Genomic DNA, 16,574 nt, shown 5'->3' with positions numbered 1-16,574 from the left:
TGTGTAGCTTTGGCTCTTTGCTTCAGGTCATTGTCTTTCTAAAAAAGCAAATCTTCTCCCAGGTCATGTTTGAAGACTGTGTCACATTGTCATCCATTATTTTCTTGTGCTTTGCTGCATTCATTTTCCCCTCTCCCTTTAAAAGCCCTGAGAAGCACCCCGAAATCATGATGCTGCCACCGCCATGCTTCATGGTGGGGATCATGTGTTTGTGTTTAATTTCTGCCAAGTATAGCTTGTAGTCTGTGGCCACGAAGCTCAGTTTTATCTCATTAGACCAAAGAACCCAAAGAACCTTCAGAGCCCCCACCCCCCACCCCCCCCCACCCCCCCCACCCCCATCCTTTCCAATGAAGTCTTGCTCTGATTTATCAGGAGCTTTATATTTTTTTTAAGTGATTGCCATTATTTTGTTAAAATCTGTGTTCCCTTTGACATAAAATACTTTTTTAAAAAGTATATAAATTCTTGTCCAAAAATCCAAGCTGAATTGATGTGATTCAGTGCTGAAAAGCAATAAAAATATAAAACACAAAATGGGGTTGAACACTTTTTTATAAGCATTTTAATAATAATGGAGGATGAGGAGTGATGTGGAGGATTATAAAGAAAAAATATCCTTAGAGAGATGTTCAAGGTCAGAGCCAAATGTAGAAAAAGCTACCTCCTGTCTTCTTACAGTGCCAAGATAATTTGACGCGTCATTAGTCATCTTCTGCATCCACTCTGGAGTGTAGTTTGTCTTTTGTCCACATAAGAATAAGAGAAGTATTTACTGAAGTGATGTCATGATTTACCTTTTCTTAAAAATATGAAGATCTACATCTTTATTTATTTCATTAATGCAAGGAAACCAGAAAATATACAGTCAATGATCTGGACTGGCTGCTTTCTTCAGGACAGCTCTTTATTAAAGCCATTTGTAATGCAGTGAGACTAGTCACAAGTTAATTTTTTTTAGTTCTGTTGACTTGTCAGTGCTCTGACTTAGCCCTCCAGGGGGACTTTTTTTTCTTCTTGATGTTTGGCCTGAAAATATGTTCCCACACAGTCACACAGAAATCCACATTTTAGCTTGTTTTCTTTCCAGTCCCTCTTGTTTTTGTGGAAGCGACTGATATCATAACAATGTTACTGTTAACATTAATACACACAAACACAAGTCACTGCAATGAAATGAAAATGAGGAATAGGAATCTGTGAACACTCATACAGATATAAACATATTTCACTTTTTTTTAAAGTGACTTATGGAATAGGACAAAATATAATCATAAAATAATCATGAATTAAAAACAGTGTAGTACCACTTTATCCTTTTTTCATTGTGATGCAGACCTCATCTCAGTGTATCAAACTTATATATTTAGAAGTTTTTAACAATACAAAGCAAAAATGTGCTCAACTGTAACAAAAAAAATGTGTCCATCATGATGCAGGTGACTGACTCAAGGTTTCATTGGTCTAATATGAGAAAAAACACTTCAAATGAACAGTTTTCAAAGTTTTCTGACCAATGCAAGTTTGTTCGCTATGGAAACCAAAAGGTATAAGTAACAAAATCTGCTGTAACTGTGTTTCTCACAACATCAGTTACCTAGTTGCCAACATTGCTGCTTCCTCGGCATCCAGCAATCTGTTTCTAATAGCACAGCATCCTCACCCTGCAGTGCGCTTTCATTCTCAGCTCGAGGGATCTAAAGACATCAGATGGGTTTAAGTTACATGCTGCAAAGTGCCTCAGGCCAAGTCATGGGTTTTAATATCCACCAGGAAGCATCATGATGCACAACAGGGGAGGGGTGGAAAGTGTCCTCAGGCTTTGCCTAACCTTTCCTAATTTCTCTCCTTCCCTCATTATCTCCTGCCTTTCTCCCCTGTCACCCTCTCCTCTAATAAAAACTATACATCTTCTATCCCCAGCCGCTCTCAGTTTATTTGACTGTCTAATAGAATTCTACAGTCACGCATTCTAAAACACCCCGCTGCCTTTCCTGTGAAGTGACTAAGCTAATGGTGTGCTGCTAGTGCTGCTATTGCACCCCAGGGGGTTCTCTACCCATTTGCATTGCATAGCACCATTTGTGAACACTTTAAGTCTGCACGGATGGATTCACACCTGTTATGAAGTCAGCACGTAAAATTTCCCCAAATTGTGTAATAGAGTGATTGTCCTCGATTCCCGGCAGGGAGGGGTTTTCTGACGCTTGCTCGTGTTAACCTCCAGTTTGGTTGTTTGCAACTATTTCTGATCTGAGGCAATGCTTGCCAAATCCTGGATGTGCCTCTTTAGTTTGATGACATTTCCAAAGCCTAATGCAGCATTTTAAAAATTCATGAGCATTAAGTCTGTTTTCATATTTTCTGAAAAGCTTTGGCTTCCTGTCCAGTGTTGACCGTCCAGCTGGGTGAGCAACACAGAGAGGGAGTCCAGCACACCATAAATAGTTTAGAAGCTTCACTGTTTGTAACATCTGCAATGATATCTGCATCTTTTCTTCACATAGATTCAGTTAATGCTGTTAACAGCATAAAAAGAAGATAAATGGGGAAAGTATTGCAGTTTGTTTTTTTACAGTGGATCTTTTAGCCTGAGGAAGATCACACTCTGTTCAATGCTCCAATAACAAGTAACAAAAGATACAAATTAATCTTGCACATTCTGCTGTCAGGAATACTAAATATGATCACAATGTGTGTATGTGATGTTGGCATAAACTATAAAAGTACTCCTGATTTAATTAGTAAATGAATATATCATGAATGCTCCTCTGTGCGTGGCAGGTGGGGAACCTGGGCCTGCTCTTCATGTTGCTGTTTTTCATCTATGCTGCTCTGGGAGTGGAGCTGTTTGGAGAGCTAGGTGGGTCTGCCAGTACATCTGCTGAAATTATACTCTTATTATACACTTGTGCTGATATTTAGAGCGTCACTGGCTTATAAGGTGGCTTTTAATTCGTGGGGGTGTTTTTTTGTTTTTGTTTATTCGCAGTAGCCACCAAGGCCAATTGAAATTTTGACACATCACACTGCTGTGTAACATTTTAAATTGTCCCTTTTGTGTTTTTGTTTGGTGAAATAACAGAAGGTTTGCCTCTCTACAGTGGCATTATGTAAAATTGTAGCAGTGTAATAGTAATAATCACCAGCATGGAAACAAAGTGCAGGGATTTGTTTGCAACCCCCTTGGCATCATTTTGTTTAATTATTTATTTTAATTTACTTCGAATGAAAGACAGCACAAAGCCAGTATAATCCTCGTTTGTACCACCTGCTCATCTCTTATTTCTCACTCGAACACAACCGCAACCAAAGTTTCACTCTCTTCTTTCCCCTTCTGCTTTTCTCTCATCATCGTCTCCTCTCAGTGTGTAATGCCGACTACCCCTGTGAGGGAATGAGCCGCCACGCTACTTTTGAAAACTTTGGAATGGCCTTTCTTACACTCTTCCAAGTTTCAACCGGTGACAACTGGAACGGCATCATGAAGGTACTTCCCCACCGAGCAGTGTACTGTTGATTAAACATCTGAAAGATCTATACGAGGCGGTTCTTTTTTCAATGTCAATGGTTAGATGCTACATTTGCACAATTTCACAGCTGAAACGTGCATTCAGGCTCATAGTGCTGATACTGGAAGGACAGAGGGAAGACTGAGGTGATCTGAGAAGCTATAAAAGCTCACATTGCAAAACATGTGAATGCTAAAAAATTTTTAAAAAAAGTTTCCCAAAAATTACATTTCAAAACAACTAAGCTTCTACACTCTGTCAAAAGTTTTAGGACGCTTTCTCATTCAATTGAATGAGAAGGCGTCCTAAAACTTTTGGGGTTGTACTTCGAAGGCAAGCAGAAGGCGGCAGCATGACCTTCAGCCAGGAGACCAAGGTGTGAATCCATTCTGAGGCTAATATCTTACACTTGCATTCAGTTTGTAGTCGTTCATTAGGCTTAGACACTTTGAGGTTTAGGCAGTTTTTCACAACATGTTTGAAGCTTCTCCTGCATTTTTTGGGGTTAGGACAGTGATGAGTCCCACCCCATCAAATATATGATTGACTGGCTAAAGAGGAGCGACTGTAAAGCGATAAAACAATGGTAAAGACATGTTTATTCGAAACTTACTTGTAATGTGTCATAAACAAGCAGAATCTAACAAAAAAACAATTGAGAATGCACATTGTTCGTACAGGAAAATGGGAGATGGGAATGAAATAAATGGCATCAATTCATTTTATATTTTCAAAGAATAAATGTTGAGTATGAGCCTTGTTGTATCCATGCCGTTGTGAAATGACAATTCCCATTATTTCAGCACAGTATGTCAGCTTCAGTTGTACAGTTGTTTGTGTAATATATGAATGCGATTAAGAGTTAAACTGCTGGGGCTAAAAGTGTTCCTCATTTAAATCATGGCTACAAACTGTAGACGTGCATAGATGACAAAATATGAATGATTATACATAATTTACACTGTTTCTCAGCTAAATTTCTGAGCTAAATTGAGCCTTAACACGGACATTGTTGTTTTATATAATAACAAAATAGAGTGTTTGACTAAAAGTGATCAGTGTTGGCTGGACCACATCAGGGCTATATGAGAGCTGCGACATGGTGTCATTTGTCTAATTGGCTGAGCTGATTGGTTTTCACTGTCCTCCTGTTTTCCCAACAACACAGCTACCATGATTTTCTCTCATGAGGGTCAATCTGAACGGATGCTGTCTCAAGTAGCTCTATTTGACATTCAAGAAATACGTCGAGGCCTATTTTTTTCTACCTTTTAACCTGTCCAAATATATTTTAAACAGACATAATATTCAGACAGATGAAGCTGAGAGGCAGAGCTATAATTGAAGGTCTTTAGTTCAAATCTCTGGACCAGACCGTGCTGAGGTGGTGGAAATGAGCGAGAAATGAATGTGCCCTTTAGCAAGGATGATGCTAAAAAAAAAAAAGTACGTGTGCACTCAAAAGCTGCAGAAGATGAATGGAGATTCAAATTTACATTCACAAAATGTGAGTATTTGAGCTCAGGCTTCACTCAACTATCATTCAAATCAAGCTTCACTTTCCAGTCACACCCAAGTACCAGGAGCTCTAAAACATTTATAGCAGCTCAGATGTGACACTTCATCAGTGCTGATTAGACCCTTACAAAGAGTGGCTGAATGTGGCTGAAATGCAGATTTTGGGATTGTCAGAGTTCAGTGATGTGCACTGTAAAGACATTGTTGCTTTGGGAATGAGTTAAGGGGTTTCTTTTCTATTCTGATTTATCTAAACTGTAAAGTTACTGGATTTAAACCATCCTAAATCTAATTTTGTATTTATGATGTTTATTGTTTGTTTGACTCGGTCTGATAACAAAGCTTTGATAATTCACTGGTTACGTTTGTTATATATGAGGAGAGAAATTGAGCTTCTCAGATGCATTGAGCTTTTTTTTTCTTGTCAATTATTAGAAGATTTTGGGGTTTGTCTGTTAGGCAGACAAACCCCGTGATTTGAAGACCTTGTGGTACTGTTTTAATCAGACAGTAATAGTAGAGTAAATTATACTGGAAAAACATTTCACCTGCAGTTATATTCTGTATTATTATTATATAAATTCTTCTTAATCTGAGTGACTTGATTTGAAACTCTTCTGTTTCCCCTCTTTGTCCATCTCCCCAAATTCTCACTATGCTCCATTTCATGCAATAAAAACCTTAAGACGTATAAATTCTAGTACCAATATTAAGACATCTGAGAAAGATTTTCTTTTCCACAAAAAATAAGTCTGTGAAAACAACAATGAAATAAAATTCAAGCAGACAAACTGACCCATTCATAGAAAACATTGTAGAAAGAAAGTGGTTTATGATACCACTTCCTGCATCAAAATGAAGGAACTGACGACACTCTTTGACTTCATGCCTTCTTCTTCTGTTCTTGTGCTGCTTTAATTTCTTTTCTATTTCCCTTCCTCACTTGTCATAATACCCTGCTTACCACCAGGACACCCTAAGGGAGTGCCCTCCGAGTCATCCAGGCACTGACTACGGCTGCCACGCTGGGCTGCAGTTCATCTCCCCGATGTATTTCGTGTCCTTCGTGCTCACAGCGCAGTTTGTCCTGATAAACGTGGTGGTGGCTGTGCTCATGAAGCATCTGGACGATTCCAACAAAGAGGCACAGGAGGACGCCGAGATGGACGCTGAAATTGAGTTAGAGTTGGCTCAGGGAGGCCTCTGCTGCATGATGGGGGGCATCGGAGCGATCGCCGGAGCCACAGGCGGCGCCGCGGGCGGGGCGGGTGTGGGCGGCGCAGCGTCTGGTGCAATTACAGCCGGGATGGTCGGGGGTCCAAGTGGTGGCATGATGGCACCGCTGCGAGATGGAGGAGGCGGTGCAGCTCATGAGACACACACACACCACCGATGTCAGCTCTACTCCCCTGCTCAGGTAAGTGGACTTTCAGACGTTCAAGAGAGTAATTACTGCTGATGCAGCCCCACTTCGACTTTTAATAATGCAGATAAGAGCTGGGCAATAGAGAGCTCTTGGTTTTTGTGTCTCCATGTTGGCTGCATACAAATGTCATTCATTTTTCACAAAAACTAAGTGCTTTATGCAAACTACTTTATACTAATACAAACACTGAAGAACTTAGTTGAATTGATGTTTCATTGTTTTCATCATGGATATGTTCTTCCACTGGAGCCATATTCAACCATTTAACCTCCGTAAAGCAGCACAGTACCAATACTCAAATGACCATGACTACCAGTGAGTTTACTGCAGACCCTGATTAGATATGCATAATATGGTGATCATCTAAATGGACTTCTCACAATCTCACCCAGGCACTTGGGATTGACTGGCTTGTAGGTTAGACTTGAGAAACATTGGCAGTCAAGAACAGAAGCAAATGTCCTGAGCCTATACTTTATACCAGCCTGGAAAATGTGGCTGAGTTCCGCGTCATGGAAAGTTCTCAGCAGAAGAACAGTGTGGGATCAGATGACCGAGCCGACAGGATGTGAGTCGGCTGATCTCCGAACAGAAAGCTCAATGCAGCAGCATCATCCTCTCTGAATTCAAATGGTAATGGCAAGCAGATGAGTCATCAGTCACTGAATATCACATTCAACAATATAATAGCAAGATCATCAATCTAATCCATTTTTGCACCGATGCATTTTCTGAGTCACAGTGTAGTGGCACTTCAGGTAGGCCTGAGAGGTGTTCGGTTTTAGCCCTCAATAGTTGGATTCATAATAACACTAACAATGCTGCTGTCTCACCCAGAGTGTGCAATCTAGTTAATTCAGCCACTGTGTGCAGAAATGATGAACTAGTTAACCATTAATAAACAATCTTAATTGATCAAAAATGCAAAAAAAAAAAAAGTAATCCTTCTCACATCTGTTCATTTGCTGTTTTCTTTTTTTTTTTCATTGTTTGACTGTTCAGACAAAACAAGTGATGTGCAAATGCCGGCGTGGGCTCTCAGAACCTCTGCTAGACTTTTTTTCTTACCGTTTTCTGATTTCATGTAGAAAGAATTAGAAACCATAAGGTAGTTAAACAGTGTTAAAAATAAAAGTTGCTTCTGTTTTCAGTTAATCTGTTGTTTATAATTTCCATTAGTTTATTATCTTTGGTTTATAAACCATCAGGGAAAAGTGTAAAATGCCCGTCACGATTTCCTAGTGCACCAAGGTGACAGTATTAACCCCTTAAAGTTCATTTCTGTTTTTTAATCTCTGTTTCTGCCTCAAAAATGCTCAAATGTGACTCCTTTATATCCCTCCGCTGCTTCAGTACACCAGCTCACCTCCAGCTCTGCACAAACACTGCATAAGTACTCCATGCTGCACAATGGTAGATTATAATACTGGAGTAATTCAGCCATATAAGTTTAACCAGAAACTGATTCTCAAGAAGAATAATGAAATCGAAAGTCCTGACCAGCAAACTGACAGAATTGGTTCTTCAGGTTTGTCACACATGAACATAGATCCACTGCAGTTTTAAGGTGGAAATGCTCAGCCATAATGTTGACTGCCTATTTCTCCTATTATTTGTGTCCTAGCAGATAAAAACACCAGATGGATGTTTTAAAAAGACGAAAATGTTCACTGGAGGGGTTCCACCTGAAACAAATGCAGTCAGAAAAACTGTAACCCTGTAAGGCCAAATGAGCACCCTTTGGTTCTGTGGTTTAGGAATCCAATATGTCCCATTAACTTCACCACCTGACCGGTGCAAGATTGGGAAGATTCAACTATTTTACTTTCAGCTAGTCTAAGCTGTCTTTTGGAAAATAAAACGGCCCTATACCAAGAAGTACGTGGCACTGACATTACTGACTCTATCCTAAAAAAAAACTCATATCCAAACTAAGCAAATTTCATGAAACAGAAACTCTGCTTCCACTTTAGTCATAGTAGTAAGAGAAGGCTTCTTCCCTGAACATAGCAAGCATTGATCAATGATGCCAGTTACTTTTATTCCAGATATGGCATTATCTCAGTAAAGGGACCTCCAGACTATAAGGGTTTGCATGTCTTCTTGTTTTATTTGAGACTAACAGTCTAATATCCTGACTGAATAAATCAGCCATAATGTAAGAAAGATATAACAACCAAATCTTCAAATCTTAGAACATGAAAAAATCTTTCACAGCTAATAGTTGGTGAATTATGTCCTTTTAAATGGCTAATTGATTATTCAACTGTTGTCACCACTCTTATTAGTTGCAGCCTGGCTGATATTACAACATTGTGCAAACATTCTGTCAATATTTTACTGTGCATGAATAGCAGGAGTGTATTTGTTATTTCTAGACTCCATAATCTTGATCCGTTGCAACAGTTGGTGCAGCTCCTCCAGCCAGGCTCTTTGGGACAGATCAGCAGCTGGAGTTGTTTTTATTCATGAAATACTGCTGCCCTGCTTGTGCAAATAGAAGGTGTTGATGACTTTACCACACATGCATTGGGACAAGCTAAAACACACAAAACACCCTGTGTGCAAGAGGACCCTCATGCACACAGGCGCATAGGTATTAAGTAGCCGCCATGTCCACCATTCTAAAGAATACTATCAGTGACAGTGTTGGCTCAGCGTCATTTCAGCTTTCTGATCACTGCATCACAAACAAGCCACATTTACAGTCACACTCATATAAAATTATAGCACCTGCAGACGAGAACAGGTATTTTTAGAAGTGTGCTTGCTGAGCCAGAGAGAAGGAAACGAGTAAATAAACAAACAAAAGTAGAAACAAAGCAGAGGGGAGGGAAAACAAGAGGAATCTGGAAACAGAGAATGGGAAAAATAGAACAAATAGAAATGAAACCTGAGCACAGCATAAGGAGGGAGGCAAAAGGGAGAGGAGAGCATTAGTTAGTAGTTTGGGGAGGTGAGTGAATGATTGGTTGGATGAATGAGGGATCGTATTTGAACCAGTGAATAGGATCAAGGTGGATCGCTTGATCTTTAGCTTCGGTTTATTTGAGCTGGTGACAGCAGTGCTGAGAGAACAGCACTGTGGTTTATAGGAAATGACCCTGTAAACACAAACACTGATTAATAGACGGCTAGTGCTATCTGAGTGCCACCTGTGTCCGCTTTACTCTGACAAAGCTGCTCACATGTCATATTTATTCATTCTCTGATTTATACATGTGGTGTGGAATTGACAGCAGGCACAGATACTAATTTAATGCGACACTTTATATAGTTAAGCTTTCTTAACAGTTTACAGAAAAAAGTTACATGTTGACTTTGAAATAATACAAAACAAAGAGAATAACTGGCCAAAACTTTGCACGATTCCCACATCAAAAGTCTGTATTTTTAAACAGCAGTTTGTTCTTTTAATGGCATAAGAAAAGACCATTTTCATGAAATCAAGCAAGAACAAGAAACCTGAAATACTGTCAATATTTCCACCTGCTGTCTCAGCAACAAGAACATGTGGCTCTACTTCTAAACAGAAATGGACGTTGTTGCTCATTTGCTGCAATCTACTAGGAAAATACTAAAACATACACTGAAAGAAATCTAAGTTTGGTTTAGATTATGAAGTAAGCAGCATGGATAACGCAAACTGAGACAGAGGTTCAGGAAAACTTACAAACACAGACAATAGACAGCCCAAAGTATTTAATCAGCAGTCATTCCCGAAACCCCTAAAACAGAAAAGAAAATCAATAATAATGAACAACATATAATTTTGTAGAAGCTGTGTTGTGGCCTTTTCACCACTGAACGTTCCACATTATCGGTTTGCCTCGTCTTAATGTAAAACGCGAGTTATTGCAGCTTCAAGTCGCTCTGCAGTTAAACCTAATGAAGTAAAATGCTCATGGCGCAGCGTGCTGTTTAACTGTTTAGTCATTGTTTTTCCCCCCCAACGTAATGGATCCGTTTAATGTATTTTGTTAGTTCTGGTTGAAACCCAAACAGAGCAAAAAATTTAATTAAATGGTGAACGCAGATTACCTGACAATGAAAAAAATGCAACTCTCCATAAATGTAAACAAGTAGATATTTACTAATAATGCTTGTTAACATATTGACCACTATAACTTTATTACATAATAATGTGTCCGTATTATATATAAAGGCAGATCCACCCCCCTAAAATGGGCAGAAAAGTAAATTATTGCAGCTTTAAATGTCATCCATCAACTGAGTCAGACTAGATTGAATTGGCGCCACTTTGTTCGATGACTTATGATTCCCAAGTTACCAATAATCCACACAGAAGTCTTAATATGTCATTTCCTTTGACTGCAGTTACAGAAAGTGGAATCAGATTACTTTTGGGGTCTCTTTCAGCAACAAATCTGGATTCGGTAGTAACTGTGTCATGTGAACCTAATTAACCTAAGTGATCTTTTGTGCTGCGGTTCATAGGGAAGGAAATTAACTTTGTCATCCATCTCAAAGAATGACACTGAATCAATGAGCAAGTAGAGATGAAGGAGCAGCATGAGAGAGGCTGACACTGGAATGGTTGGAAGAGGCATTAAGATTGTGAGTGGGTGGCAGATTTCACCACGCTCTCATTGTGCATGGAGCTCATTGTCTGTCAGCGGACTGGGATTTTTAATCAGGAGGGAAGTAAAAATAGAGATGGAACGAGAAAAAGGTGGACCCTTTCCTTTTGTCCTTCTGAATGCGCTGTGTTTTTAATCTCAATCCTGATTAGCCAGCAAAAGCACACTGTAAAGCCTTTTTATATGTACATTTATTAGAGGATTAAGTGTTTTCCTCATGGAACACACGGCCACGGAAAAACAAAATCACAACAAACAGGATGACTGAAGGAAAACATGGACGCAGAAGAAAAAAATGAATGTGAAAATGTTGTGAAGAAGTGAATTTTTCCCCACATAAATCCAGAAATCTAATGAAATCAGCTTGATAAATGAAGAGGCAGCAGAGCGCTTCAGCCCCATTTACATCTCGGTTAAGGGTCAAATGACAAACAAGTTGAGAGTCCCTACAAACCCAAAGTACAAATCAGCGGGAAGAAGAGTCACACTGCAAATTCCACGACAGATGAAGCAAGAAATGTACAAGTGGAGAGGGCAAACAGGCCAAGTGAAACACAACGCTTATTAAAACCGCTCGGCTTATTTCATTCTTATGACTGCTTACAGGCTGCAAAAGTACAGAGTCTCTTTTGCGGATAGCTCATTACATTTCCAGAGATTTTCCTCACCTCATTCAGGCTCCCCGTAGGGCAGGCAGGTAGTTTGGAAATTGATGTAGAGCACATATGAGGACGGCCAGAGTCTATAAAATAAACTACACAGTCTCAAAGTTTGAATTTCTTCCTTTCTGTGTTAAGTACAAACCTGCAGAGAAGAAAAGATCCATTGAACTTTTACAGAAAGCTCACACAAAACAAAACAAGGAATAACTTAATTCCCAACACATTTAAGAAAACCAGAGCAATATTATTGTACAATTACTGTTGAATTATTCATGCTGTTAGAAAGACTTCACTTGCTAATGACTTCACCTCTAGATGATCATGGGGATTTGTGAACAAAACATTTAGACAAAAGGCAATCAATTATCATTAAGTGGATGCACTCTGGTTGTAATTAGTTCATCTGAAGCATGCAGGGCAAGTCAGTCCCACCAAGAGAGAAAAGGTGTTTTTAGCAAGCAGCAAACTGGCCATCCTTTATCATTATTATTATTATTATTATTATTATTATTACCTCCGCCAGGAGGTTATGTAATCATCGAAGTTTGTTTGTCTGTTTGTCTGTTAACAGCATAACTCAAAAAGTCATGGACGGATTTTCACCAAATTTTCACAGAATGTCCGGAAGAGCAAAAGTAACAATCAATTAGATTTTGGAGGTGATCCAGGTCACCGTCTGGATCCAGGATTTTTTTGAAGGACTCTGTACAATTGAGAGAGATGGCCGCTGAATTTAGACATAAAAATGAGTGCAATGTCTGTGAAATAATAAAGGCCATGCTGAATGTGGGGTTCAGAGTGTACACCCCCTGTCAAAAGTTTTAAGACACGTTCTCATTCAAATAAAGTAGAACCTGTCCTACAACTTTTGACAGGGGGTGTATCTACCAAATTTGGTACACATGTGCAGCACATCAGGCTGAACAAAAAAGTCAGTGACAGCCACATTCCAAACCCAACAGAAAGTGAGCTATTTTGCGTTGAATGTCAGATTTTGCCCATTTTTCATTTTTTCTAGAGCGAACTCCTCCTAGGGGGAAACTCCAATTCACCTCAAATTGGGCCAGTACATACAGGAGGCCTTAATGATCCAAAGTTATTAAAATCTTTTTCCAAAGTCAAAGGGCGTGTCCGTGGCGGCCTCTGGAATTTTGATCCTTCGCCATGAAATTTCAAATGCTGTGTAAATGTCCTGAACATGCTCCAATCTGCCTGAAACTTTACATGTATGATCAGAGTCCTGCCCTGATCACATCCATATGATGAAATACACCCCCTGTCAAAAGTTGTAGGACAGGTTCTACTTTATTTGAATGAGACGGTGTCTTAAAACTTTTGACGGGGGGTGTAGTTCTGGATGGGAGAAACCGCACAGCTGCCCAGTGAATCAAAATAGGTCATGGGCACCATTTACCACAACCAAGGCCCCCCACCTGGCCAATCAATCAGGCAGCCTCACCACTCACTGTGCATCTCCCAGCACTTAAAACAATGTGCATGTGTGTTCTCATGGTGTGTCGAGCTGCCAAGGACTGGCTATTGACTGTGGCTGCCCTCTTCACCTCACACCCTTTAGCAGTTATCCCCATAAAGAGAGAAAAATCAGGAAGGAGAATATATTGGAGGGAACTAGAAGTGTGAACTTCAGACATGGCAGCAGGGACAAGGAGAGCATAATATGGAGAAAGGCAACTAGCAGGAGGTGACAGCAAGAAGATCAGTAAGCTGGGAACCCAGAACATCTAATCTACAATGAAAACAAAATTAGTAAAATGAAACACTGCAATGATTGAGTCTTAATTCATCATCATTTGCAAATAATAATTTGTTATGAGTTAACAGTAGCTACAAAACAAAATACTTCCTGCTTACATGCCAGCTCTATTTCATCTCATTTCACATGATGAACAATGATTTATACAAGATAAAAACTCTAACAAAAAGTATTCAAATGTGAGCGAGTGCACTATTTTTAACACTGTAGACATAAAAAAACATTTAATATTACATTTGACTCTTCATTAACACTTGAAGAAAGGATCCTTTCAGTGTACTGCATTTTTAAATGATTTGCCTACTGATGTTGTCTATAATAACATTGTTCTAATCAAGTTAAATGTTAATCACTTGAGCTTCAGCAAATTACCGATACAAAGCCGTGACTTTTCTTCTAAAGACTGACATTTTGAATAGTCAAATGCTTGCAATATATAAGCTGAGAACATACAGCCGATAGTGGAGAATGACTTATATTTATATTACATATAAGTAAAATGGATGCTTCTGTAGCTTTTTTTTCTTGAAAAATGCAACGTTATGAACTTATATTCACATAGCTGGCTACATACTTGGTGTTCTCAAGCCTCTGAGCCCCAAAACCAACTAATGAAGACATGGTGTCTTAAAAAAACTGTTAAAATTACACCACTGATTGCAGCATGGAACTGTACAAGCAGAAAGAATTGTTTGAAAGATTGTAACTTTTCTGGCGGTTCTTCAGCTACTTATCTGTGACATGTGGTTCCGTCAGGAGCAAATATGTCATCGAAATACCTTTATTCTACATGTCTGTCGTCAAATAATTCAAACTTTTCTTTCGTGTTTGTAATTGATGTAATTACAACTTTGCTGCACTGGACAGAAGACATTTATGAGTTGTCTGTTTTTAGAAATGATTGTGCTGTTTCTGTAGAGGGGCAGGACTGTAAATTACAGTGAAAAATGAGCCCACAGTGAGTAAAAATGTTACAGGTGGTTGAAGAGGTTTGACAGGTTGTGTCAATTCAAGGCTGATATCAGTGTTTTTGGTTAAAAAAAAGTTCAACGGCTAAACCGCTCTTGATTCATTCTCCAAATTCAATCCTTAAGACTTTGTCTTCATTTGATATTTCAGTTTATTTTCGTATTAAATCATACTGGCTACTGGCTGAAGCACAGGAATCTGCCAATTATGGCATGTTGGCATGTTCTCTCATTTAGTGTGAATTCCGATCTACAACTTGTCTGAAGTAGACCAGAAACACTTTTTTTGTTCTTTTTTTCTTAAACAGGTCCCACAGTTAATTTTACAAAATTGACATTTGTCTTCCCCATGCTCAAATTAAAGCAGGCAAAAGTCACTGATCTGTCTGGAATCTGCCAGCAGCAGCTGAAAATAACCGCATCTCCAGCAGATGGTGGTTAATTACAGCACATCACATGATATAGTTGCTACATATGTCGTACAAAGGAAGACGGGAAGAGTAAGTTAACGAAGAGCAAGATAAGAGAGGAGTAGATGAGATTTCATGCTAATGAGGAAGAAAGGGTGGAGGGGCTGGCTGCCTTATGTAGACGGTTGATGCTACGGGTCCGTATCTGTAGACACTAGGTGATAAATAGGATTATACCGTAGCAAAGTAGAACCCCAGGAGGATGGTAAGGGCTAATGACTGAATGGCTTGTTTGCGGTGGCCTTCTATAATGCTGTGGTGAGCTCAGGTTACTGTAACGCCAGAAGCGAGGAGGACGGCAGTGTTTAGCAGGGGGACTTCAAATGGGTCAAGGGTAGTAATACCTGTGGGCGGTCAGCAGCCACCTAGTTCGGGGTCGGTGCGAGGCTAGAGTGGTAGAAAGCCCAGAAGAAGCCGAGTGTAGACAGTATCATGTCTACTACATGTGAAGGATGAGGAGAAGATGGTTTTTAAGGAGAACGTGGTTGAATGACAGAGGGGGAAAAGGGGTTTAAATCTGGAGAAATAGTAATTTGGATCATTTGTTTCTTGCAGTGACAGAAATTGAAGTGACAGTAAACCGTCTAACTTTGTATTCCGTACATACGATAGAATGACAGCACCTGTAGCACGTTAAAGAGTTCAGCATTTTGGGAAAGTACGCTTAATTGCATATTGCTGATTGTTAAAGGCATTATGGAGGATGTTTTTTTTATTTAGTTTGTCTGATTCACATAAAATGAATATACTGACCTTTAGTGGACTTGTATGTATGGTCTCTAAAAGAATATAAAATTTAAAAAAAATAACTGTGGACATGGCAGGACCTGAAAAACATCAGCCAATCAACGCGCTCAGTCCGAGGCGTTTGGTTTGCTCCCTTTCCTGTCAATCAAAAATCTTCCGGCTCAGGCCTAGTTACGTAGATTACGTACGCCTTGGACTTACGTGTTTTCTGTATGTGTTGCTTTGGTATAGCTTCGTAGTTAGCTGGCGACTTGTTTTGCTCATCTTTTTTTACATAATGGCAGATAAAGATCCAGGGGGACCCAGCCGTAAAAGACAACTTCACGAGTGCTACGCAAGTTTCTGGAGGGGGGCGTTTCTTCGTAAATGTTAAGAGGGGGGAGGTTAGAGGGGGGTGAGGGAGAGGTTGTATGTGCGCATGCTACGTTCAAAGTCGTAGGAAATTAAATCTCCTCTAATGCCTTTAAGTGATCGACTCTGCTCTGAACACAATTCATCCAGTGTGAAAACATCAACACACAACTTATTATTTCTCCACTATAAATGTGCTGGGTTCTTGTCTGGAGTTACTGTGATTTGTGCTAATTGCAAACCCAAAGGTCAGAGTTGTGTTCTTGTGTTGCAGGAGAGCCAGTGGCTGGACAGTGTGTCTCTGCTGATTAAGGACTCGTTGGAAGGGGACATGATTGACAACCTCTCTGGTTCAGTTTTTCATCACTACTGCTCTCCTCCTGTGTGCAAGGACTGCAAGAGTCACCCAGAAGAGGTGAGAGGGGGACACAATCTCACACACAGTGATGCTGTCTCCATCTATGCAGCTACTACAATACAAAGAACTACCCAGTGTTACCGTGAAGAAGTCACAGTTGAGACAGTGTTTAGTCATGCTGCCATGA

At 39.7% G+C, this 16,574-nt stretch overlaps 1 protein-coding gene across 1 annotated transcript in view; it reads left to right on the top strand.

Annotated features, from left to right (window-relative positions):
• LOC110951180 (voltage-dependent T-type calcium channel subunit alpha-1I-like) overlaps positions 1-16,574 on the top strand; it is a 285,257-nt gene that overhangs the window by 251,337 nt on the left and 17,346 nt on the right. Inside the window, exons 31-34 of the mRNA XM_051945256.1 lie at positions 2,785-2,863; positions 3,369-3,490; positions 6,001-6,447; positions 16,304-16,444. Of these exons, the coding sequence (XP_051801216.1) occupies positions 2,785-2,863; positions 3,369-3,490; positions 6,001-6,447; positions 16,304-16,444 (789 nt within the window). The remainder of the gene's footprint in view (positions 1-2,784; positions 2,864-3,368; positions 3,491-6,000; positions 6,448-16,303; positions 16,445-16,574) is intronic.

This window comes from Acanthochromis polyacanthus, chromosome 3 (assembly GCF_021347895.1).
Source record: "Acanthochromis polyacanthus isolate Apoly-LR-REF ecotype Palm Island chromosome 3, KAUST_Apoly_ChrSc, whole genome shotgun sequence".
Classification (NCBI taxonomy): domain Eukaryota; kingdom Metazoa; phylum Chordata; class Actinopteri; family Pomacentridae; genus Acanthochromis; species Acanthochromis polyacanthus.
The sequence above is the reverse complement of the archived record's forward strand: the minus strand, read 5'-3'. Positions and strand labels throughout refer to the sequence as shown.